We start from the raw sequence: 22,493 nt of genomic DNA, 5'->3' as shown, positions 1-22,493 counted from the left end.
AAAATTGTTTTAGGAATATTCACCTGCACTGTAAAGTGTTTGAGTGTCTGCTCTGTAAATACCGAAATGGAGAAAGGCTCAGTCGTGCTCGCTTCGGCAGCACATATACTAAAATTGGAACGATACAGAGAAGATTAGCATGGCCCCTGCGCAAGGATGACACGCAAATTCGTGAAGCGTTCCATATTTTTGGTGCGATATTCTGGTTCAGGGGCAGGCAACCCGAAGCTCTCTTACAGGCATCTCAGCTCTTTTCATTCCTTCTCTATCTCGGTGGGGAACCCGAGGCTCCATTGGAGGTCCCGGTGGGGAACCCGTTGAGCCGGGTGACATCTTAAAGTGAAGCTCTTGCACCCTCAAGCCTCATCTCAACAGGACCATCCAGCAGGACCATCCTGGTGTGACCAAGCCTGGAGGGCAGCGAGGAACCGCCCGAGCTGCGGCCACGGCGGCGCTCCAGTCCGCGCTGGCCCGGGGCTTAGTTCCCCGGCGCTTCCGACCTTTTACTGGAGGGTTCGCAGTGCGACCTGCGTGGGCGCGGCTTGGCCTCCTGCCCTAGGCCCCGGGCGAGGGGCGCGCTCCCGGAGCCCCGTGGGACCTTCTCCAGGACACCAGGGGTGTCGATCACCCCGCCAGGGCAGAAGGCCGGCGTCCCCGGCGAGCGGCCACCAGCGGCGAAGACCTAGGGCCCAGACCAGCCTGGGCGCAGACCCCTGCCTCCCTCCGTCCGGGCAAGGAGAGCTCGGCGGGAGCAGCTCCCGGGAGAAGTGCAGCGTCCTGCAGGCCACCGACTCGGTGGGAACCCGGGCCCGCACCCTGGCGCGCAGCCCACCCGCACCATCCGCAGGATTCCCGCGGTCCCCAGCATCTGCAATACATCCCAAACGCTCCTCCCGCGACCTGGGCTCATCAAAGGAAGGACAGCGCGCTTCCCGCCCGGAGGAGCCCAGGGAGAAGGGCCAGTGCCCTGGGGGGCCCTGGGGATGAGAGCCTAAGAAGAAGCCTGGTTCCTCCACGTGCATCAGCACGGGCCCACCTGCCGCCCTAACGCCGCGCTGGGCCAGCTCTGCCTCAATTTCTGAAATGTCGGAGACATTTGAGCTCCTTCAAAACAGTGGTCCAGATATCAGACGCTGCCCAGGACCAGGGTCCAGTTCCCCAATGAGGTTAAGAGATATTGCAGAGGTCTGGGGATGTGGCTCAAGCGGTAGCGCGCTCCCGCCTGGCATGCGTGCGGCCCGGGTTCAATCCTCAGCACCACATACAAAGATGTTGTGTCCGCCAAGAACTAAAAAAAAAATAAAAAAGAGATATTGCAGATAGCCCCCATGACTGGGCCAGGGCATTTGAGGCGCTTGGGTGAAGAGCCTCAGGTCTGAAATCCCCTCCCAAACAGCTGGAAAAAATAGAAATGGAGATGGGTTTGGGGCCCCCTCCTCCTGGAGGCTGAGGTAGGAGGATGGCAAGTTCCAGGCCAGTCTCCGCAACATAGCAAGATGCTGTCTCAAAGTAATAAAAAGGACTGGAGATGCGGCTCAGTGGTAAAGCACCCCTCCATTAAATCCCTGGTACCCAAAAGAAAGAATAAAAGAAGTTGGGGGGGAATGCTAAATTATAATCAGAAACAAGAAGCAAGAGGTCTTCCATAAAGGAGCAAGCTACCTCACAGGGACCAGTTCACCTACTTCATGTACTGACCTGTTTCTCAGACAGGGAAACTGAGGCACGATTAAGTGCTGTAATAGGCTGAATTGGGTCCCCCCCAAAAGGCATATGGAAGTCCTAGCCCCACAACCTCAGGGTGTGACTTGATGGAAGTGGGTCCTTACAGAAGCACAGGTTAAACCATAGTGGTGAGAGGGCCTTAACTCCTGTGGCCAGTGTCCATGCCAAACATGGACCCAGACACACAGAGGGGAGACCCTGTGAAGACACACCAGGAGGAGCCTGCCAGAGCCAAGGCAGGCAGGTGATACAGCCACCAGCCACTGATCCAGGAGAGGCCGCCTCTGGGGCAGCTGCCGGCACACACCTGACCTGACCCAGGCCCCAGGGAGGAGACACTCTGGGACCCACAGTTCTCCGTCACTGCAGCTGCAGGACATGCATACAATGACTCACCTGAGGCCACACAGCTGGCACCAGTGGGCACAGCCAGCATGGCAGAGCACTGACGGCTAGCGGTGTCTCAGAGAACACGGGCAGTATGTCTCACCACAGAGCCTGGGTGAGGCCTGAACACTGACCAGGACCTTAAAAGACACCATTCAGCCTGCAGCCGGAGCACCAGAAATTTATTAAACACTCCCCTGTCCTCCAAGCACAACTAGCCACGCACAGGCACACAGGAGGGCAGGGCCCACCAGCATGAGGATACTCTGGACCCCTGGGCCAGAGCCAGGCTGGGGCAGAGGATGCTGGGTCATGGAGGGACGGGGTAGCTGAGGACAGCGGCTTCTGGCTGGAAGTCCTGGATCCCTAGTATAAAAGGGAGGGCGGGATGGGACACGACACAGACATATCAGGAAGCATAAAACCAGCCCTTGAGATGCAGCGGTGTCCTAGGGTGCAGGGCCCAGACATGCGTGCGCACACACTCACACACACACACACACACACACACAGAGAAAATGCTCCTGGGGTGAGGGGCAGAGAACCACCCCCACCCCCACCCCCCACCCCCCACCCAAGAGCTAAAAACTAGGAAAAGTCAAGCAAAGGCTGTGACCAAGCCCACTATTTACCAGGTGGGACAAGTGATTTTGTTTGTTTTTTTTTTTTTCTTTCTTCAAAAAGGAAATTTAAAAATCTACAACAAATCATGCCAAATTCATAAAAAGTGATAAAAACCCAGCCTCTCCTACCTCATCTGAGCTTTAAACTGGGCCAAGAAAGCTAATAACCAAAGAAACATGGAAGTACCCAGGTCAGAACTTCCTACCCAAATACAAGTCTGGGGTGGGGCACTGCACGGTTGGGACAGTTTGGGCAGCTCAAGCCCCGATGTTCATCTGAATAAGAGAGGACGGTTAGGGCAAAGGTGAGAGAGCCACCCAAGGGGACAGCAGTTGTTAAAGACAAATTCTAAAAACATGGTAGGCATTTTAGCAGATGGCACAATGTCTTGGCGCTGGGCAAGGTGGCAGGTGGGCACTGGGTGGCCTCCATCAGCTGTGCTGCTCCAGGTAGGCAGACAGAAGCAGGCCGGGAGGCAGGAACTGTAGGTGCCGGTTGCTGACCTTCATCTGTCGCCTGCCCTCCAGATCCGCACCTGTGGCAGTGACAAGCAGGCAGGAATTAACGGACTCCAGCCCCTGCATGTGGAGAGTGTGGATGGAGGGGCCACGGGGCTGCTGCACGCTGAGGCCACAGTCCCCGGGCCCCAGGCTGGACTCACAAGGACTAGACCTGCCCTGAGTGCCTCTGACTGGACCATTTCAGCATTTGCTGTTAATAACTCCATTTCTCAGGCAGAGACACTGAGCACACAGGGCTCAAGGCCAAGTGGATACTCTCACGTGTGTGTCACTGACTATTTGGTCTCCTGTGGGTCTCCCGGTCTGCACGAGAGGAATCTTCACAGTGCCAAGGCCCCAGGCGTGCCTCCCCTCCTGGCCAAACAGAACCAGCCTGGAACACCATGTTGGCCCCTGCTGGAGCTGGTCTGGGAGCCCTTCTCCCTTGCCCTGGGTCCTCCAAGACCTGGACACAGCTTGACCCCTGCCAAGCAGGGCCCCACCAACCAAGCCCCTCCACCCTCAGACTGGGGAACAAAGGGAGCTTGGTCTAAGAGAGCACAGGGGCGGAGCCATCCAGGGTTGCCAGGAAACCTCGCAACAACTCCAGGCAGGAGACAGACAGGGGTGGGAAGCCAGGACACCAGGGGCACCTGGGGCTGGCAAGGGCCTGCTGTGCCCCTCCCAGGGAGGGGCTGTCCTGAGACCACCCCATTGGGCCTGGGGAGGGCGCCTACAGACACAGGCTAAGCTGGGCTGGCTTTCAGGGTGCACAGACCCTCGAAGCCAGGCTTGGACACCCCCGCCAGGCCCTCTCCCCTGCCCTGGGGGTGTGGATGGAGGATGTCTGACCATTTGCCCAGCTCTACCCAGCAGGGGGCTGGCACACAGGGCATTTCTGACGAGTGAAGGCAGCATCCCAGGGCCACCCTTTGCTTGAGCCGCACCCACCCAGGACACCTTCCTGCCACCCAGGCTGCTTCCTGGCTGACCAAGTGGGGATGGGGACTGGGCACTCACTGGCTGAGATGAGGTCCATGTACTGGCAGACAGCGTGGAGCAGCAGCCTCTCGAAGCTATGGACACATGGGCAGTGAGTGGCCAGGGCAGGAGTTCCCCCCACCCTCTCTCTCTCTCTCACACACACACACGCACACAGTTTGCTGCCCGCCACCCTGACCTGTTGTCCAGCATGGCTGTGTACACGGCCTGGGGGGACACGGAGAAGAATCCCAGCAGTCGCTCTTCCCAGGTTTCCAGTGTTTCCTGTGGAAAAATGGGACCCAGAGCTCAAGCCACCATGGGGCCCTGCTGCCCAAGGGCCAGAACACCCAAGACTGGAAGGTCACAGCCCAAAGCCCTGGGTTCAAATGTTGCCTCTGACACACTCATGAGGCCACCTACTCTCCAAAGACACCAGGCACCTTTATGGACACAACTGTCCAGCCTAGGTCTCCTGCTTAGTGAACTCCTCCTTCCCAGAAGCACCCTGTCCATCTCTGGGTCCCGCAGTGTTGATGATCACGGTCTGTACCCCACCACCTCCCACTGCATGGGTGCCCTGGGTAACAGGCCTCCCTTCACCCCATCCTCAAACGAGAAACTGATGTAGAAAAGGCCATAAAAAGTCCCGGGAGGGTCTGCGGGTGCGGCTCAGTGGCAGCCTTGTGTGAGGCCCTGGGTTGATTCTCAGCCCCAGGGAGTGGGTTGGGCAGGAGGCCGGCACTGGACACGAGGCACTCACCATGGGGATGCGGCTCCGCTTGAGGACGGCTCGCAGGCGCCGGCTGATGCGCTGGAAGCACTCCCGGGGTGTGTAGGCAGGGTCCTCTGCAGGGCCCAGGGGTGGTGATGCCAGCTGCAGGCCCCGCCCACCCGCCAAGCCACACCCTCTGTCCCGGGCGGGGTCGCAGGAGGTCTGCCTGCGCCAGCTCCCCAGGGCCCGCCCCTGGACCCAGGCCCCACCTCTCCGCCGGTCCTCCCCGCGGGCAGGCCCTCTCCTCCGAGCCCTGCTGTGGCCCTCGTCCTCCAGGTAGCGGAGCACCCGCTCCTGCTCCTCCCCGGAGCGGTTCATGAAGTCATTCCAGACCTGGATGAGGCAGGCAGGCTCGCCCTGAGACCACGGCGATGACCGAGGGCCTCAAGCCTGTTCCCGCTCAGCGAACGGACGCCGAGGGCCACGCACCAGGGAAGTCCCGCTGCAGATGCCTGTTCACTGGACTGCCCACGGATGTGTGGGTCTGAGCTGAAGGCTAGGGAAAGCCACTGCCAGGACACCCCCGGGCGCCGGGGGGCCTGCTCTGGGGGCAGCACTGCACAAGCTAGTCCTTAATTTCAGCCTGAGGAGCAGGTGGGCAGGATGCCGGGAGCCTTCGGAGAGGGGTGGGACTCTGCCCAGGGGCAGGAGGAGCTTCTGCCCGGCAGTGGCTCAGGCTGGGGTGCCAAGGCGCAGCCTCACCTCCACGTAGGTAGAGTTGTTGCAGGCCTCTGCGAAGATGCCGGGTGCTGCAGAGGGCGTCAGGTCCCCATCCTCCAGGCCAGGCGGGTCCCCATGCGTCTCCAGCAGAGTCAGGAGGTGCTGGGCTGCGTGGGGAGAGGCAGCCTCTGGGCTGACAGTGGCATTCAGGACCCCCATGACCACCCAGCCTTTTCACTCCATTCTCCCACTGTTTCCCCCCAAAGGTACAAGGACCATCCAGCCTCCAGAGCCCTGCCTTATGGAACTCCTACCCACCCCTTAGAGCCCCAGCTCCAATGCCCAGAACTCCCTCGGGCCCAGCCCTGATCCCCTGGTGTGAGGGGTCTGTGTCTGAGGGCCCAGTGCTGAGCTCAGGGCTGGCCAGCATGCACAGCATTCCCATCTGAGGCTGGGCATCCCCAGGAAGGCCCCTGCCCCCTGCTCACTGTTCTGCAGGCGCTGTTGGCTCTTGCGCCCCTTGGCCCTGGGCACCAGGTCTGAGTTCCGCACGGCCTGGTTGATGAAGTGCTGCTTCCGCCGGGAGGCAGGCAGTCTCTTCACCTGGGAGCCAGCCAGAGCGGGCAGGCAGCCCGGGAGGGGCCTGTGGCAGGCAGGGGACCCTCAGGACCACAGCAACTCCCAGGCAGAACCCACGGCACCACCACCTGCCCATCTCCCCCAGGGTGAGCAGCCCCCGCCCCCCGGGTGTAGCACCCTGGGCCCCAGTCCTCACTTCACAGGCAGGCAGTGCACGGGGACAGCAGGCAGGAAGCAGGCCTGGCCAGGGCCAAGCCAGGTGGCCAGGAAAAGCTGCAGCCCCTCACCCGAAGCCTGCCTGATTCCAGTTACAGGCCAGGGAGGCCCACAGCCTCTGGGACCTGAAGGCTAGCCCCTCTGGACACGGAGAAACTTGACTTCATCAAGACCCCACCCTGGACAGCAAGTATTCCAGTGAGCAGCTCCCAGAAGCTCAGAGCAATGCCAGGGCCCACCTACGATGGCCCCACAGTGTCTCCCAGGAGCCAGGGCCAAGGAGTGACCCTGGGAGCTAATGGCCCTCCTCTTGAGGCACTAATTGCAAGAACAGATGAGCTATGGTGGCCAGGCCTCCTGAGGGGCTCCCAGGGGCAGAGAAGACATAGCAGCTGTCCAGGGCGAGGCTGGGCCCTCTGGGATGAGAAGACACTGCAGCACAGCCTGCTTGGTCAGCCCCAGGCTTCAAGGATGAGGCCCCAGGCTCAGAACTTCATGGCACCTGCCAAGGGTGGCCTCTGGGGTCCAGGGGACCAGGATTGACCACTTCTGACCTCCCCTGCTCACTCTGGGCCCCAGGCCCCATGGCCATTGGTCCCCAGACTGGGCAGAGCTGGCCTCACTCACAGCCCCACCTGCCACACACGGGTGCTCAAAAGAGTAGCAGGACTCCATGATGGAGTAGCAAGTCCCATCAGCCCCAGTACCCAGAGTCTCCAGGACACAGATCAAACACAGGAGAATCCAGGACCTTTGGGATAGGACACTTCTGTGGGGTCAGGAGTGAGGCTAGTGCCCACTGGGGCTACACATGCAAAGAGCCCCCAGGATTCAGTCTGTGCTCCTTATAGAATGACCTCTGGTGAAGCGCAGAGGGCAGGTGGACACACGGGCACATCTCTTTGGAGCTCTAGCCCGTGGGGTAAGAAAGGTCCCTGTAGTCCCCTGGGGTCTGGGAGGGGCACTCAGTCAAGAGGGGTTGGACACTGCTTGGTTTCCTCCTGTGACAGGGATCTCATTCCACATGCAGCATTCCTGATGACTGCTCCCTAGACTTTCCTCCGCATTGGGCTTACTTCCCGTCCCCTGATCGGCCACTTCAAGGGGCAAGTCCACCCATATATCAGTCAGCCAAGGTACAGTCGCCATCCCAAGTCCCTCAGCTTCAAGGACACAGCAAACCAAGTCCTCCACATGGCTGCTTGCTGGCACCCAGTGAGCCCCTGGGCAGCCAGGCCACAGTCCCTATGGCTGCCCCCGGAGTCCTGGGCAACCCTGCCCAGCCCCAAGCCCCACCCTGGCAGCTGGTCAAGGCTGATAACATGCAGCAGGGCCTGCGTCACCCCCACTTCACAGATGAGGGCTCTGAGGCCCCAGAAAGCAGGCCTCTCCAGCCCCCCCAGCAACATGTGGACATGAGCCTGGGGCTGGCCTTGGGCCACAGCCTCCCTGTTCCCCCTCACCCGCCAGGTTTGCCCTGAAGGTGCCAAGGACTCCGTAGGCCCTTCCCTTGCTCCCACATGCCTGTGGCAGACCTTGCAGCCCGACCTGGTGCCACGGGGACCAGGGGCTCACCGCGTCTCACTGAGGGCGGAGCTGAGCACTGGAGGGGTAACTCGACGTTCAGTGTCCTGGCTCGATGCCCAGAGCCACAAAAAAACAAGGAAAAAATAAACATTGTCCCTTGGGGCTCTGATTGAGGGGCACAGCCACTGACACCCACCAGGGCTGCCCCAGGGTGGCCAGGAGAGTCTACCCAGATGTCTGCGCAAGCCCAGCCTCTCTTCCATGTCCACTCCCTGGAGAAACGGCCTGTCCCCACCTGGCTCATCAACCCTTCTCCTGCCTCCCCAGCTGGCCCGTTTCGCCTGTTCACTGCCTGACCATGGCCTCACTGATCCCCAAGCAGGGGCCCACAGTGGGGCTCACCACGCCTTTCTTTGTTTTTTAATGCTGTTTTAGTTGTAGGTGGACACAGTACCTTTATTTTGTTTATTTATTTTTATGTGGTGCTGAGGATCGAACCCAGGGCCTCATACTTTTGAGGCAAGAGCTCTGCCACTGAGCCCCTGCCCCAGCCCTCCGCAACTCGCCCACACACTCAGAGGCAGCCCCCCGCCCCAAGGAGACCCCTCTACAGAGGAGGAAACTGAGAGCCTGGAGTGGTATCTGGGGCTCCTAGACCCGGCAGCCTCAGCCCACGTGCACACTGTGGGCATCACCAGCACCCAGAGGAAGACAGAGGGGAGGTGCCGGAGCAGGCGAGTTTGTAGAAACACCTGCCCCCATCCCCCCTCCCTGGCTCCAACATTCAGTGAGGGGACCTGCTGGCAGCCACTCCCCTGGACAAAAACACTCCTTCCTGGCACCCACCCCTCCCCGGGTCGGGAGGAACCACTTCCTCCAGCAGGAAGTGTAGGTGACTCAGCGGGTGTGACAGGCCCCAGCACCAGCTGCAGGGCAGAGCCCCAGGCAGGTAGGCACAGGCCAGCCAGGGACGGTGACTGTCACTGAAACTGCACAGGAGTTTACCCATCCACACCACAGGTATCTACACCCCAGTTTTAAAAACATCCGTGGGGAGGAGCCTGGAGCCAGGGGAAGCAAAAGCCCTCTCTGGGTCCCAAATGCCCCCCAGGAAAGAGGCCCTCTTGCCTGGAGTCCTCCCAGTGGAGATGCCAACAGTAACAATAAGCCTTAAAATAACAAAGCAGTAGCGGCAGAAGGAAGATGCAGAGGTGAATCCACTTAAAAGTAAGGTCCACTGTTGGGCGCAGTGGCACAGGCCTGTAATACCAGAGACCTGGGAGGCTGAGGCAGAAGGATCACAAGTTCAAAGCCAGCCTCAGCAAAAAGTGAGGACTGGGGTTGTGGCTCAGTGGTAGAGCGCTCCCCTCTCACGCGTGAGACCCTGGGTTCGATCCTCAGCACCACATGAAAGAAAGAAAGAAAATAAAGATATTGTGTCCATGTATAACTAAAAAAAAAAAAAAAAGAAAGAAAGAAAAAAAAGAAACTCAGTGAGAACCTGTCTCTAAATAAAATACAAAATAGAGCTGGGATGTGGCTCAGTGGTTGAGTGCCTGAGTTCAATCCCCAGGACCAAAAAAAAGTAATACCCACTATCAAGACGTTAGTTCGACCATTAAACACAGATGTTGCCGGTCCAGGTAATCCCAGCTACTCAAAAGGCCAAGGAGGAGGATCAAAAATTCCAGGTCAACCTGGGTAACTGAGACCTTGTCCCCAAAAATGATAATGGCTGGGGCTCAGTGGTAGAGCACTTGCCTAGCAGGCACCAGACCCCGGGGTCCTTCCACACACAGAGGGAAAATAAAATTCACAGAAAGGATACACCCATTTGCTGGGCACTTCTGGAGTGTCTGCTCACTAACCCCAGTGGCTCCTGGAAGAGGCCACTGTCACTATCCCACTTTACAGACAGGGAAACCTGGGCACAGAAGCGCTGACCCAGGTGGCAAGACCACACCAGTAGGAGGCCAAGATAGAACCCACGCTGACACAGGGCCCACCAATGGGGAATGTTGGGACGCAGTGGGGACCACACAGCAGACTTCACGGGTTTCTAGGAGGCCCGGTTCAGAGTCCAGCGCCCTGGGAAAGTCCACCACATATGGTTACGCTGCAGGCGTCGGGGTGCACTCTGCTGACAGATGGATAGGCTCCTATTGGGGGGGCAGAATAAGCCTCCATCCCCACTTAATATGGGAATTTACCCAGAGGGAAACCACGAGGACTGTCGACCAGGTAGGTGGGAGCAGGTAACCCGACGGCGCAGAGAACCCGCCACACAGGTGAGCACCCAGAGCCAGCGAGACCCGCGCAGGTGGGCAAAGGCTCACCCACCCACAGCAGCCTTCCCCGCACTCGCCTCCACCTCGTTCAGCTGGACCAAAGCGGGCAGAGGACCCAGGGGCCCGGGAATAAGTAAGGCATAAGGTGTGTCCCCCCAGCAAACACCCAGCGAGCGGGGCAGGTGTTTCCAGGGAGTTGGCACCTGGGTGACAACAGGACCGCCACGTCTGGGAGTAAACCGCGAACCAAAGGGCAGGGACGGGAGAGCACGCGAGCTTGAGGAAGGGGGTAAGCCGGGGGGGGGGGGGGGGGACCGGGGGGAGCGGAGGGGGGAGGGGAGAGGGGCAGAGGGCGGGGCGGGGAGCGGGCGCCGAGCCCCGAGGGAGAGAAGCGGGGAGGGAGCAGGGACGAGCAGGGGAGCGGAGACGGGCAGCAGGGCAGGGGGAGCGGGGCCGAGCCCGGGGGAGCAGGGGAGTAGGGGGTCGCGGGAGCCGCGGGCCCGACCCCCCCGCCCGCCGGCGCTCACAGCATCCGCCGCCCGCCCGGGGCGTCCCCCGCCGCCGCCTCCGGGCCGCCCTCCGGGTTCTCCAGCGCGACCATGGCTCGCGCCTCCGCGGACGCCGCCGCCGGGCCTGCTCGGGCCGGGCGGAAGTGACGGCCGCAGGGGGCGGGCCGGGGCGGAGTCGCGGGCTGCACGGGGCGGGGACAGCCTCGTCCCCCGCGGGCCCGGGCCTGGGAGCGGTTCCTTCCCGAGATGGGGGCGGCGAGGGGGCGACCCGGGCCGCACCAGCTCCCCCGCCGCCCCCGGCCTCCCAGCGTCCGGGACAGGGCGCCCCTGCAGGTCCCAGGCTCGACCTCGGTTTACCGGTCTCTGAAACGCGGACGCCGCCGGCCCACACGCCTTCCGCCCCTAGCGCTTTATTCATCCACAAAGGCCCGCGGGGGACTCGCGCGTGGTGCGCGCCGGAGACCTGCAGTGACCCAGACGCCCTCCCCCTAGGGGGGCGGTACCCGGGATGGTCGGGGCAGGCCTCCGCGACTGGACTAGTGGCCTGCAGAAGTGACTCTGGAAGTGGGAAGGCCCCGGGGCATCCAGAGTCGGGGGGAGGGGCGCCACGTACCCTGTGATGATGGGTCTGTTGGGTTTTTGTCCCGAGGTCGTAGGGAGCCCTGGGAGAGAGTAAGGGTAAGGTGACAATGGCTGTAGAGCCTGGAGTCCCTCTTCCAGGCCTTAAGACGGACAGGGAGCAGAGGACCTTGTTAGGATGTGACCTGGCAGGGCCTGCCCAGGGGGACATGGGGTGGGACAAAGGCCTGATGGCTTTAACAAAGAGCTAGGGGGAATAAGAATAAAAGGAGAATCTGCTAAAAGTCTCACAGAGCACATACTCTGAGACCTCCTGGAGATCAATGTGGAAACCGGCCAAAGAACTGGTGGCGCCAGGGGGAGGGACTGGGAGGGGGCAGGCACCAGAAGGTGGATTTCCTAGGAGGAAGCTGCTCAATAAATGTATGTGAAGGAGGGGTCTTGCTCCCAGGACACCTGTCCTGTACCTCCTCAACCTTCCCCGGCCCCCAAACAACCAGCTCCCTGACCCCCAAAGTCGGTGCAGGAGCTGCCACACTCCAGAATCACCAGCCACCCGTCCCCTGGTGGACCATTCCCAGGCCAGCTTTCCCCAAACAGGCCCCCACAACCACCTAGTATCTTCAGCCCCTCATCCTAACCCGTCCCTCATTTTTGCCTCAAAGGAATTGCACTTCCTTTTCTGATTTTTCAAGCCATCATCAAGAATAATTTTTTGTGTGGTACTCAGGATTGAACCCAGAGATGTAGCTCTACGACTGACCTATGACCTCTACTCCCAGCCCTTTGTTAAAGTTTTTGTTTTTGAGGGCCGGGGATGTACCTCAGTGTTAGAGTGTTTGCCTAGCATGTATGAGGCCCTGGACCATCCCCAGCGCGCGCGCGCGCACACACACACACACACACACCTACACACACACAATCTTTTCAAGACAGGGTTTACTAAATTGACCTCAAACTTGTGCCTTGGCCTCCTGTGTAGCTGGGATTACAGGTGAACAGCACTACACCTAGTTAAAAATAATTTTTAAAGGCATAACAGGGTGAAACAGGGAAGCATCTGTTATCCACAAGGCTCAGCTTTCTGGAGATATTTGATGCACTTATGAGCCACACATTTATTCTCTGCTCCCCTTGTGGGTCTTCCCTGTGGGTACTGGGGATCATGCACACTGTGCAAGAACTAGCTATTGAGCTTTGCCCATTTTGGTCTCTATGGTAGCTGGAACATCCCAGAACCCAAGACATTGATGGAGGCCTGGGTAAATTTCTGTGGACATTTGTGGGATTTGGGGTCATGGTTGCTGCCTTTGTAAAGTGCCCTCCACCTGTTTCCTGTTGCCATTGGAAAAGAACACCTAAGTCCCAGCAGCTCTTAGGCAACTGCTGCCAGATGGGTGGGAGAAGACACTCAGTAAGATCCGATTTGCAACATCAGAAACCAGCCAGATCTGGCATATCCCTCACCTGCCCCAAAACTTCCGTGGCTCCTAGTCTCCTGTGGACAAACCCTCTCACCCTCATCCAGGCTTCTCCTGAAAGCTGGGTCACACTCAGCTTGGCCCAGGTTCCTGGAGCCCCAGTCCCTCTGGTGGTGAGTCTACCTGCGGGTGAGGTCGGTCCTTCAGCCTCCACACAGCCTCCTTTCCCCGGCTCCACCGCCAACACAATGCTTCAGCCCATCCCTCCAGCGCTCTAGCCCTGGCGGTGCGCGGGCAGGAGGGCACAGGGGAAGGCTGCTGCGCGGGTGGATGGTGGGCGCGCACGCAGTGGAACGAGCAAGGAGACGGGCGGCTGCAGGAGAGGAGCGAAGGCGGGGACAAAGTGGGGGGTGCAGGGTATAAACGTGCGGCAGCTGCGCTGCGAACACAGGAGCCGGCGAGCCCAGCGGAGCCGCCCACTAGCACTAGCGCCTCCAGCCGAGACCCTTCCCGGATTCCGGATTCCGCGCGCGCGCGCACCCCGCAGGCCGCCAATCGAGAGGAGGGTCCGCGCGGCAGTCGCGGGACACAACCCCCGCGGGCGGTGGAGAGGAAGAGGACCGTGAGGCATGAGCGTCGCGGCTACGTCGGGGCCCAATGAATCGTGGTGGGCGCCGGCCAATACGTCGGGCTGCCCCGGCTGCGGTGTCAACACCTCAGACGGCCTGGCCCCTGCGCCGTGGCTCCTGGACGCCTGGCTCGTGCCGCTCTTCTTTGCTGCACTGATGTTGCTTGGCCTGGTCGGGAACTCGTTGGTCATCTACGTAATCTGCCGCCACAAGCAGATGCGTACGGTGACTAACTTCTACATCGGTGAGTGTGGCGCCGCTCGGTGCCTGCCCACAGGTCCCCAGGTCGCTCGCTGTTAGGGCCGAGTGGCCAGGGCGCCCCCAGAGGCGCGTTGGGTCCGTTACAGACCCAGCTTCTTCCTGCAGGGACCCCACCTCCCTGGCGTCCTTTCCCTTGGGTCCCTGAACTTTAAGCTTGCTGAACAAACTCCAGAATTGCAACTCCCCCGTGGCTGAGAAATTAAAGGGGGCGTTGAGCGGTGATCTCGGAGAGAGCCTTGTCGCTGGCGGAAGTCACATTGTTCCACTGCCTGGTGTCTTTCCAAAGTAAAGGAGGGGCGGGGGAAGGGGCTGAGCCTGCGGTCTGTTCGCGACCTCTCCTCAGTGGTTTTCTGAGTCTCCCTTCGTGCACTGTGAGATGGGGTGCACTACCTGGCACAGGTGTGTGCCCAGGGTTCCTACTGTGGTGGCTTTGGGGGTACACCACTGTCTCCAGTCTGGAGACTAGGAAACAGGGGCAAAGGCCTGCTCGGAGGAGAGCAGAATGTTTCACGCCAGAATGACCACGCGGCCCGTTCTGGAAACGGAGAGCACCCCAATGTCTCCAGATAACGATGTGGGGGGTCCTGGGATAAGGTTGGGGGGCCAGGGGCTGAGTCAAGAAGCTGAGACTAGTGTCCACTCCTCCCTGGCCCGCAGCCAACCTGGCAGCCACCGATGTGACTTTCTTGCTGTGCTGCGTGCCCTTCACGGCCCTGCTCTACCCGCTGCCCGCCTGGGTCCTGGGCGACTTCATGTGCAAGTTCGTCAACTACATTCAGCAGGTGCTCTGGGTGGAGGGTTTGCGCAACCACGGGAGGTGGGCGGACCGCAGTGCGCCCGGGTGAGTGGGAGTGAGCGGGCCTGGGCGCGGAGGGGTGCAGCGGAACAGCAGGAGGAGGTGCTGGAGTCGCGGGGTGGAGGCACAAGTGGTACGGTACGGCAGCCGGCCTCTGCAGCTCCCGGTCGGTTTTCCCCACCATCAGACTTGGGTTATCAGGCAACTCCCCAGTGGCTCCCTCACTCCCCCGTCGGCATCTCCGGGTCTCCTCTCCTAGTTCCCACTCATGTGGGGAGACAGGCAGGACCGAAGGTTAGGGCACATGCCTGACTCCCGGCTTTTCCAGGTCTCTGTGCAGGCCACTTGCGCCACTCTGACCGCTATGAGCGTGGACCGCTGGTACGTGACCGTCTTCCCGCTGCGTGCCCTCCATCGGCGCACGCCTCGCCTGGCCCTGGTCGTGAGCCTCAGCATCTGGGTGGGTGAGTGCCATAAGGGGTGCGAGCAGGGGCGGGGGGTGGGGGGAATGTATGCATGCCTGGTTGTCCTGGACCGTCCTTCCCCCTCTTGGCCTCTGTTGGGCATCTGAAATGCGAGCCCACCGGGTCTACCTGAAAGAGGGACACCCAGGGTATGGAAGGCTCGAGCGGCCCTTAGGAGGCCTTCAGTGAATGCAACACCCGAAGACACCTGGGGAAAAGGGGCGGGAGCCCGAGCCGCCGCGCCCCTCCTGCCAGGGGCTGGATCTTCTTCCCCGCCTGTGGTACAGGCTCTGCCGCAGTATCTGCGCCGGTGCTCGCCCTGCATCGCCTGTCGCCGGGACCACGCACCTACTGCAGCGAGGCCTTTCCCAGCCGCACTCTTGAGCGCGCCTTTGCACTCTACAATCTGCTTGCTCTCTACCTATTGCCGCTGCTCGCTACCTGCGCCTGCTACGGGGCCATGCTGCGCCACCTGGGCCGGGCCGCCGTGCGACCAGCGCCCACCGATGGCACCCTGCAGGTGCGCGATGGAGCTGGGTGGCGGCGGTGCCCGAGGCCCGAGGCGAGCTGGGGGAACTTGAACCCAGGAGGTCGGGTGGGGGATCTCTGAGGGGTTAGCCCAGTCCTTTCCTCTAACCAGCTCCCCGCCCTCAGGGGCAGCTGCTGGCTGAGCGGGCGGGAGCTGTGCGCGCCAAGGTCTCCAGGCTCGTGGCTGCGGTGGTTCTGCTCTTCGCTGCTTGCTGGGGTCCCATCCAGTTATTTCTGGTGCTGCAGGCGCTGGGCCCCACGGGCGCCTGGCACCCTCGCAGCTATGCCGCCTACGCGCTCAAGATCTGGGCACACTGCATGTCCTACAGCAACTCGGCGCTGAACCCGGTGCTCTACGCGTTCCTGGGTTCCCACTTCCGACAGGCCTTCCGACGCGTGTGCCCTTGTGCACCTCAACGCCAACGCGGGCCCCGTGGGCCTGTACCCTCGGATCTCCAGGTCCCCAACATGGAGCTGCACTGCTTGGCTGCACGCCCGGCCCCCACCAGGACGCCAAAACCCAGGAGCAGTGGGGCAGCAGGGAGGGGCTGTGCATACTAGGGGAGCACACTGCTCCTCTCTGAGCCACTTCATTCACTCCCTGGGATCCGCGTGGCCCCTCTGGAGCAGGGCGTGCTTCAGCAGCAGCGAATATTCTATTATTAATATTTTTATCATCATCCCAGATAATCAGTGAAAATGTTGTTACCTTCCCATAGGACTGCCTGTGATACTCCAACTGTGGCTTGTTATTCCTGCAACTGAGGATGTGCTAACAGTGGTAGTTTCTCCATCTTTCCAGAAAGGGTCAGGTGTTTTCACACACTATCATGTGGCTGACTGTGACATGTAAGAGCCATTCAACTTTAGTGATGTTAAAATGTGAAAACAGTGTGCATCTTGGAAACATGTGAAATAGGCTCAGCGGAAGACTCTGGGCCAGACCTGGAAGCTCGGGGGTGCTTGGTCTTCTGGCAGACCAGGGGTAAGTACTCCTCATCTGGCTGCTTGGGCCTCCTCCCTGCATGGCAGGCTTCTTTGGCAGAAACTTCTGGAAGGAAACCAGGATTGTCAATTCAGGAGCCCCACAACTCCCACTCAAAAAGGCAGGGAGAGCCCTGGTTCCTTGTGGGAGCTGCAGAGCTCAGTCACCCTGCAGAACAAGCACCCTCAGGGCTCCAGGCCTCCCAAAATAATTCATTTTGGGTCAGGTGCACCCCCTAGGCTTAATCAGTGCTGATGCCACTCTGGGTCTGATCCTCTTGGGCTGAACCCACTGGGGTTCCTGTGTGACCTGCTTCCCACTGTGTCTCCAAGACCCAGTACACAGTAGGCCTGAACACCAAGTGTGTTGTGGTATGTGCACAGGGAGCTGCAGGAACTTCCTGTGAGAATAAACACAGGTGCACACACCAGCAGGGAGCTCAGGTACCCATCACAGAGAAACAAGACCCAAGTCCACACAGAAGTGGGTCCTCCAATCCTCATAGTTTTATTTGTGAGAGCCCCAAACTGGAAACAGTCGGATGCCCTCCAATGAGTGGCCTGTATGCAAACAGTGCCTTGTTCACACAGAGGCCACAGGGCAAGGAAAGTGCTGACATGGGCACCACAGGCTGGATCTCCATGAACAGAACGCTGAGTGAAGAAAGCATACTCCAAGCACACAAGATGCAGGATTCCATGATCTAATACTCTTGAAAGGACAGAACAATGGGAAATGGCCATCAGGGGTCAGGGATGATTGCGGGGGGTGGGTGTGGGTGGGGTGAAGAACCCTGAACTTGACAGGGGATAAATGGGTGATAAATCTTTACAGAGTCACACATACACCCTTGTAAAATGGAAAATCTGAATAAGATAGTGGATTATATCGATGTCAATGTCATAATGTGATACTGGATTATAGTTTTGCCAGATGTTACTAGGAAGGCTTGGTAAGCTTACACTAGATCTCGCTGCATGATGTCTTAGGAATGCATGTGAATTTATAATTCTCTCAAAATAAAAAAAGTTTTAAAAAGCCATGGTGGTGATACATACTGTCATCCCAGTAACCAGGAAGAGAAGGGATGGGGATCACAAATTCCAGCAAATTAGGAAGACTCTGTCTCAAAATGAAGAGCTGGTGATGTACCTTAGTGATAGAGCACTGGCCTAGCATGTTCAAGGACCTGGGTTCCATTGCCAGTACTACAAAAATAAAGCAAAGGAAAAGTAGAGGAGAAATGGTTTGTGGGCCTCAGTTTCCCCAAGTCCAACCTGGGAATCCCATTTTCTAAGGTAAGACGGCGCCACCTAGCGGCCCCCGGCAGGGCTCCACCCTCTCGTACGAAGCCTCGCCCAGTAGATATTAGCCACGCCCAGAAGGCAGCAGCGCCGCCGGCGCCCAGGTAGTGGCGCGCGTGTCTCACGAATCCATCTCGCTCTTTTCACCCCACAAATGATTGCTGGACGCCCAGGGGTCGCTCATTCGCACCCAACCCGGACCCCCAGCAGGAAATGTACCCGCTGTGAAAGGGGACAAACACAGTCACATCATGCACTTCTCATGTCCTAGGCACTCGTTTTGAGGGTCCCGTCCGTGAAAAGATGTTGAAAACATTTCGGGCTGGATTCATTATTAATGCAGCCTACATTATTATGTTCTGGGGTATCTCCTTTTTGACTTTTTAACTGTGCTGGGCATTGAACCCAGAGCCATGGGCAGCAAGTATTCTCCCAATGAGCCACATCCCTAAGGCCTGCTTATTAAATAAAAGTAAATAGTGGGCTGGGTTTGTAGTGCAGGGGCAGAGCACTTGCCTAGCAGGTGCGAGGCACTGGGTTCCATTCTCAGCACCACATATAAACGAATAAAACAAATATCTATTGATGATTCAAAGATATTTTTTATAAAAGTAAATAAATAAGCATACGTTTCGTGGACCCTGGCTTCTCTGCCTAATGTCAATAAATTCAGTATTCAAATATGTATGGATGGCAATGGAGGGTCGCGCTTTGAGGTGAGGGCCAACAGTCTCCTTCAGATTTTAAAAATGATTATTTTGGAGTCCCCTGTGCAGACACACACTGAAAGCCCTGGGGGAAAGCAAGCCAGAGAGGTAACATTTAACCAACTTCATCTGACATCTTAGTCCTCAGGACTTGAGGGCCCCCCTGGAAGCCAGATACAGGGGTTAAATAAATAGCTATTTCAAAATAGAAAAGGCTTCAATGAAGATCTGAGGCATGGTGGGGGTGTGAAGAGAGGCCAGAGAGGGAACCTGAGGAGGACACCAATATGAACCCAGGACACAGGCCAAGGGGCCCTCTGGGGAAGGGCAGGCCAGGCCAGGCAGGGGCCAGGGCACAGGCACAGAGGTGCACACATGCTTGAGAAGGAATACATGTGGGGAGGTGGGCACTTTTGGTTTAACTTGGAGAAGCTTGAGAACCAGGCCTGGGTGAATTTGTAAGATCCACCCCTAAATAGAGAGTGAGAATAGGATGAGTGACCAGGATTGGGTGGGTATCAGGCTAAAGCTTTGGGGGGTGTCCCCAGACTCATAGGGGCTCCAGGAAATGGTCTGTCCAAACCTCGTAGGGCTGGGGTACCCACTTCATGGCTGGCATTGACCTAAATTCACACTCTCCCTTGGCTGCCAGGTCCCCCTCCCCCATCACCGGGCATCCCAGGATACACGGGAGCCAGCAAGTCTGGGTGTAAATTCCCAGCTCCCTCCCGGGCTAAAAATAGGAGCCCCCTCCCAGCAGGCAGCTGTGGCTGCTGCAGCCCCTCGCCCTCCCGGCCCCTAGCCTGGGGATGCTGCACCCAGCTGGGGGAAGCAGCTTCCCCTCCTGACCTTCGGGTAACCAACCCCCCATGCTGCCTCCTCCTTTGGAGCCACCCTCAAGTCGACAGCAGCGGGCTGAGTTAACCGGGGTTCCTACAGGGGGAGAAACTGCGACGCGGGGGCGGCTCGCACCCTTCCCGGGAGGGTTTCCCGCTGCCCTCTCCGGCACAGCGCTCGCCCTACCCGGGCCGGGCCGGGGCGCAGTTCGGTGGGGCCCGGCCGGCAGGGCGAGCGCCTGGCCACGGGCCCCGCCCGAGCCGGGAGGGGAAGGGCGCCGATCCCCAGGTGCGGGTCCCGGCCAGCTGCCGGCTGGGCTCCGAGGCCTGCGGCGGGGCGCACGGGATCGCTGCTCGCAGCTCCAGGACCTCGCGTCCCGCCTCCGGGCCAGGTGGCCCGCGGGCGGGCGCCCTCCGTGCGACCCCGCAGGTCTCGACTCTGGTCCGGGTCACCGCAGCCCGGTCCTTCCCGGGTCTCAAACCCCGTTTCGCACGCAGACTTGGAAACCAACGCTCGGGGGTGAGGTTACGGTCGCCGACGGCTCAGCCTAAGGGGCGAAGGTGCAACTCCGGGGCGGGTAGGTCCATGCCCATTGCCAGGTAATATGGGGAAAGCTCGCGGACTCGGGTGGTTTGGGGTCCCCCAGCTACAGCACACCCGGGGCTGGAGCCGAGCCCAACCCCTTCCCTCCACCTCAGTCGCTCTCAGAGCCCCGCCTCGCACTGAGAGCCCTCTGCGCTCGGGGCCGCGACGCGCACTTTGCCCACTGTCCCTAGGCAGGGGGCGGGGCGTCCCGTGGCTCTGTTCCCCTTCCCTTTTATTATTTATTATCATTTAAAGGGGCCGAGACCAGAAAATTTCAGTCCACTCTCTCCCCCTCCCCAACCCCCCCCCAGGCTAGTTGTGAGTTGAAGGACTGAGCGCGGAGGGCCGGGGGGCGTCCGGGGAAGGGGGAGAGGGCCTCGAGAGACCCCTCCCGCGTCCCGGGCCGGCGCTGAATCACCGGCGAGGTATTTGCATCTGAGAGCGATTTGTCACCCGGTGATTTGTCTGCGGGGCGGTGAGAGCCGGGTGGGGGAGGGGCGGGGCGGGGGGCCGGCCGCGCGCCGGGAGCCTCGTACCAATCCGGGCGGATGGGGGTGTAGACACGGACGCTGCTGGAGAGTCGGTGAGTAGGCGCGCGGCACTAGCCCCGCGGGCGGCCGGGAGCCAGCAGTGCGCACCGGCGCCCGGGAGGCCGGGGAGGCCAGGGAGGCCAGGCGGGGCCGGGCGGGGCCAGGCAGGCCGGACGCCGGGCCGCGGGCATGCGCCCCCCAAACTGCCCCGCGCGGTAAGGCCTTTTGCAGCGCGGGTTCCGGCCTCCGGCTGCGCGTAGTGCGCGGTGGAAGCTTAGGAGGGGTTCCCAAAGTTAGGTAGAGGTGCGGTGAGGGTCTAGGACTGGGCAGGGGACCCTTGTTGGTCTCGGTTTGGGCGTTTGCCCCTGCGTCGGACTAGGAGACCTCACTCCGTATAAAGTGGGTGAAATTCATGCTCTTGTCCAAACCGGGGTGTGCGGGGCAATTGAGGGTCGTGAGTGCGCGCTCCCCTGGACCTGGCGGAAGGAAATGGGCTCCGCGCGCGCGCGCGCGCGCGCAGGGGGCTGCGCTCTGGGGTTTTATTTCATTTTTCTTACTCGAAACCGGTGTGTATTCACGAATCCCGAGAGTTCCCGGCGACCCTGTCCAGCCTAGTACGTTTACTTATAGTGTCCACTCCAATGCAGATAGGGGCCCTGTGCCCCGGAGTGCTCTCGGTCCGGGTCCCTGGGTCTCTGGCAGGGGTCCTAGGGAAGAGCCCTCTCCCGAGTTACAGCGCACCCCAGACACAAAAGCGGGCGCAGGAAGCGCGGGGCGCGCGCGCGTGTGTCAACTCCAACGTTCGCGCCGGCCGGCGGCGGGTTTGTCAAATATCTTCCGTTTTTAGCCGCTCGGGCCGCAAGCGTACCCACTCCCCCCCCCCCCCCCCCATGCAAATCGGTCGCTTTCCAAGAAGCCTTTGAAATCCGGACGAGGTTTTTGTAGTCGTCTTTGGTTTTTCTTTTTTCACTTCCTCCGGCCCCCCTCCCCACTTTCTCAGCCCCCTCCCCAACTCTCTGCCCTCCCCTCCCCCTTCTCTTCCTTCTGCAGACTGAGGGGCCCCTTTCGCCACCCGCGGGCCCCAGCCTTGCACAACTCTTTAAATAACCGTGTTTTGCAAGGCCCCGCGGAGCTGGTGACCTCTCTCCCGACGCATGGGGGGAGGGTGTGGTCCCTGGTTGATCCCCGCCCCCACCCCACCAGATCCCTGCGACCACCCTGCACCCCATCCCCGTCTAGGAATGTCTGTCCCTGGGCCTGTCATAAAGTGGGGGTGGGGGCCGAGGACAAAGGACTCCTGGGGGAGGGGTCTGCAGGGGTGGGCGTTATCCGGGTAGGGTTAATGGAGCGCATCAGGGGACCCAGGCCTGGCTCAGGGGCACTCCGGGGTTCCCACCTGCCCCCTCCTCAAGCCACAGCCTGGAGGCCCGTCCTGATCCCCTCCCCCACCCATGGAGGACCCGGAAGGGTCATTAAACCCAGGAGGCCTGCAGAGGGGGGGTGATGGGGAGGAGTGGCTTCCTCTGGCCTCTTCCTTCTGCCCCCCCCCCCCCAGAGGGGCGTTGCCTGGAGCATTTCCGTGGGGAGGGGCTCATCTTGAAGTTGTGGAGGGTGGGGGAAGGGTTAGGGACCAGACCAGTCAGTGCCAGAAATGTCCCCTCAGCACTTCTTGGGTCAGGTGGGGATGGCCAGCAGCCCTGGGGGTAGGGGGGGGTGCTGCATTTGCTGCCTCTGGAGGACCAGGCTCTGATAGTCACTCTCCAGTGCCATGGCCTCTGAGAAGGTCCTTGTGACCTGGACCCCTGCCCTCAAGGGACTGACAGGGATATCTTGGCCCTTTGGAGATGTGGCCGTTCCCTTTTCCATGGACCCTTCCCCCTTGGCCTTTTTACCCCTCTCCCGGGATCCCAGGGGTCTGAGTAAAGGATGCCCGAGGAGGGGTGCTGGACTCCTGGTGACTGAGGAGTTCCCTGGGTGGTAGCAGCTCAACAGATGTACCAGCTGCTGGGACCCCTGTTGGCCTGGGGGCTGCCCGGGCCTCACTCCTGGGCCCACCTGCCCCTGAGCTGGGTGTAGAGCTGTGCCTTCTGTACCCC

General features: G+C 60.2%; 3 protein-coding genes and 1 non-coding gene across 10 annotated transcripts in view; 3 read left to right on the top strand and 1 right to left on the bottom strand.

Annotated features, from left to right (window-relative positions):
- Window positions 1–84: 84 nt before the first annotated feature.
- On the top strand, window positions 85–191 carry LOC114106021 (U6 spliceosomal RNA). Its single transcript, XR_003585133.2, has one exon. It is a non-coding gene; the product is annotated as a U6 spliceosomal RNA (small nuclear RNA).
- A 2,086-nt stretch (window positions 192–2,277) lies between these two features.
- R3hdm4 (R3H domain containing 4) lies at window positions 2,278–11,204 on the bottom strand. Of its 4 annotated transcripts, XM_071604769.1 has the most exons (9): window positions 10,790–10,902; window positions 9,251–9,370; window positions 6,141–6,295; window positions 5,695–5,819; window positions 5,202–5,325; window positions 4,981–5,066; window positions 4,417–4,502; window positions 4,257–4,312; window positions 2,278–3,271 (listed from the first exon to the last, which is right to left on the bottom strand). In XM_071604769.1, the coding sequence occupies exons 1-9, from the start codon at window positions 10,861–10,863 to the stop codon at window positions 3,168–3,170; spliced, it is 930 nt and encodes a 309-aa protein (XP_071460870.1). In that variant the 5' UTR covers window positions 10,864–10,902; the 3' UTR covers window positions 2,278–3,167. The 4 variants fall into 4 exon arrangements, with proteins under 4 accessions (XP_071460870.1, XP_071460875.1, XP_071460878.1 ...); XM_071604774.1 differs by lacking the exons at window positions 9,251–9,370; window positions 10,790–10,902 and adding an exon at window positions 11,119–11,204; XM_071604777.1 differs by lacking the exon at window positions 5,202–5,325.
- Window positions 11,205–13,400: 2,196 nt separating this feature from the next.
- Window positions 13,401–17,190, top strand: Kiss1r (KISS1 receptor). Its single transcript, XM_027952756.2, has 5 exons — window positions 13,401–13,644; window positions 14,319–14,443; window positions 14,786–14,921; window positions 15,209–15,441; window positions 15,576–17,190. Exons 1-5 carry the CDS (start codon window positions 13,401–13,403, stop codon window positions 16,008–16,010), a joined length of 1,173 nt encoding a protein of 390 aa, XP_027808557.2. The 3' UTR covers window positions 16,011–17,190.
- Window positions 17,191–19,801: 2,611 nt separating this feature from the next.
- Window positions 19,802–22,493, top strand: part of Arid3a (AT-rich interaction domain 3A) — a 28,582-nt gene continuing 25,890 nt past the window's right edge. Inside the window, exon 1 of one of the 4 annotated variants that reach the window (XM_027952396.2) lies at window positions 19,802–19,859. The gene's annotated coding sequence lies outside the window, so the exon portion shown is untranslated. Of the gene's footprint in view, window positions 19,860–20,130; window positions 20,293–20,364; window positions 20,451–20,555; window positions 20,613–22,493 lie in introns of those variants that run through there. The other 3 variants (XM_027952393.2, XM_027952394.2, XM_027952395.2) reach the window with 3 other exon arrangements.

This window comes from Marmota flaviventris, chromosome 1 (assembly GCF_047511675.1).
Source record: "Marmota flaviventris isolate mMarFla1 chromosome 1, mMarFla1.hap1, whole genome shotgun sequence".
In the NCBI taxonomy this organism is placed as follows: Eukaryota; Metazoa; Chordata; class Mammalia; order Rodentia; family Sciuridae; genus Marmota; species Marmota flaviventris.
The sequence above is the reverse complement of the archived record's forward strand: the minus strand, read 5'-3'. Positions and strand labels throughout refer to the sequence as shown.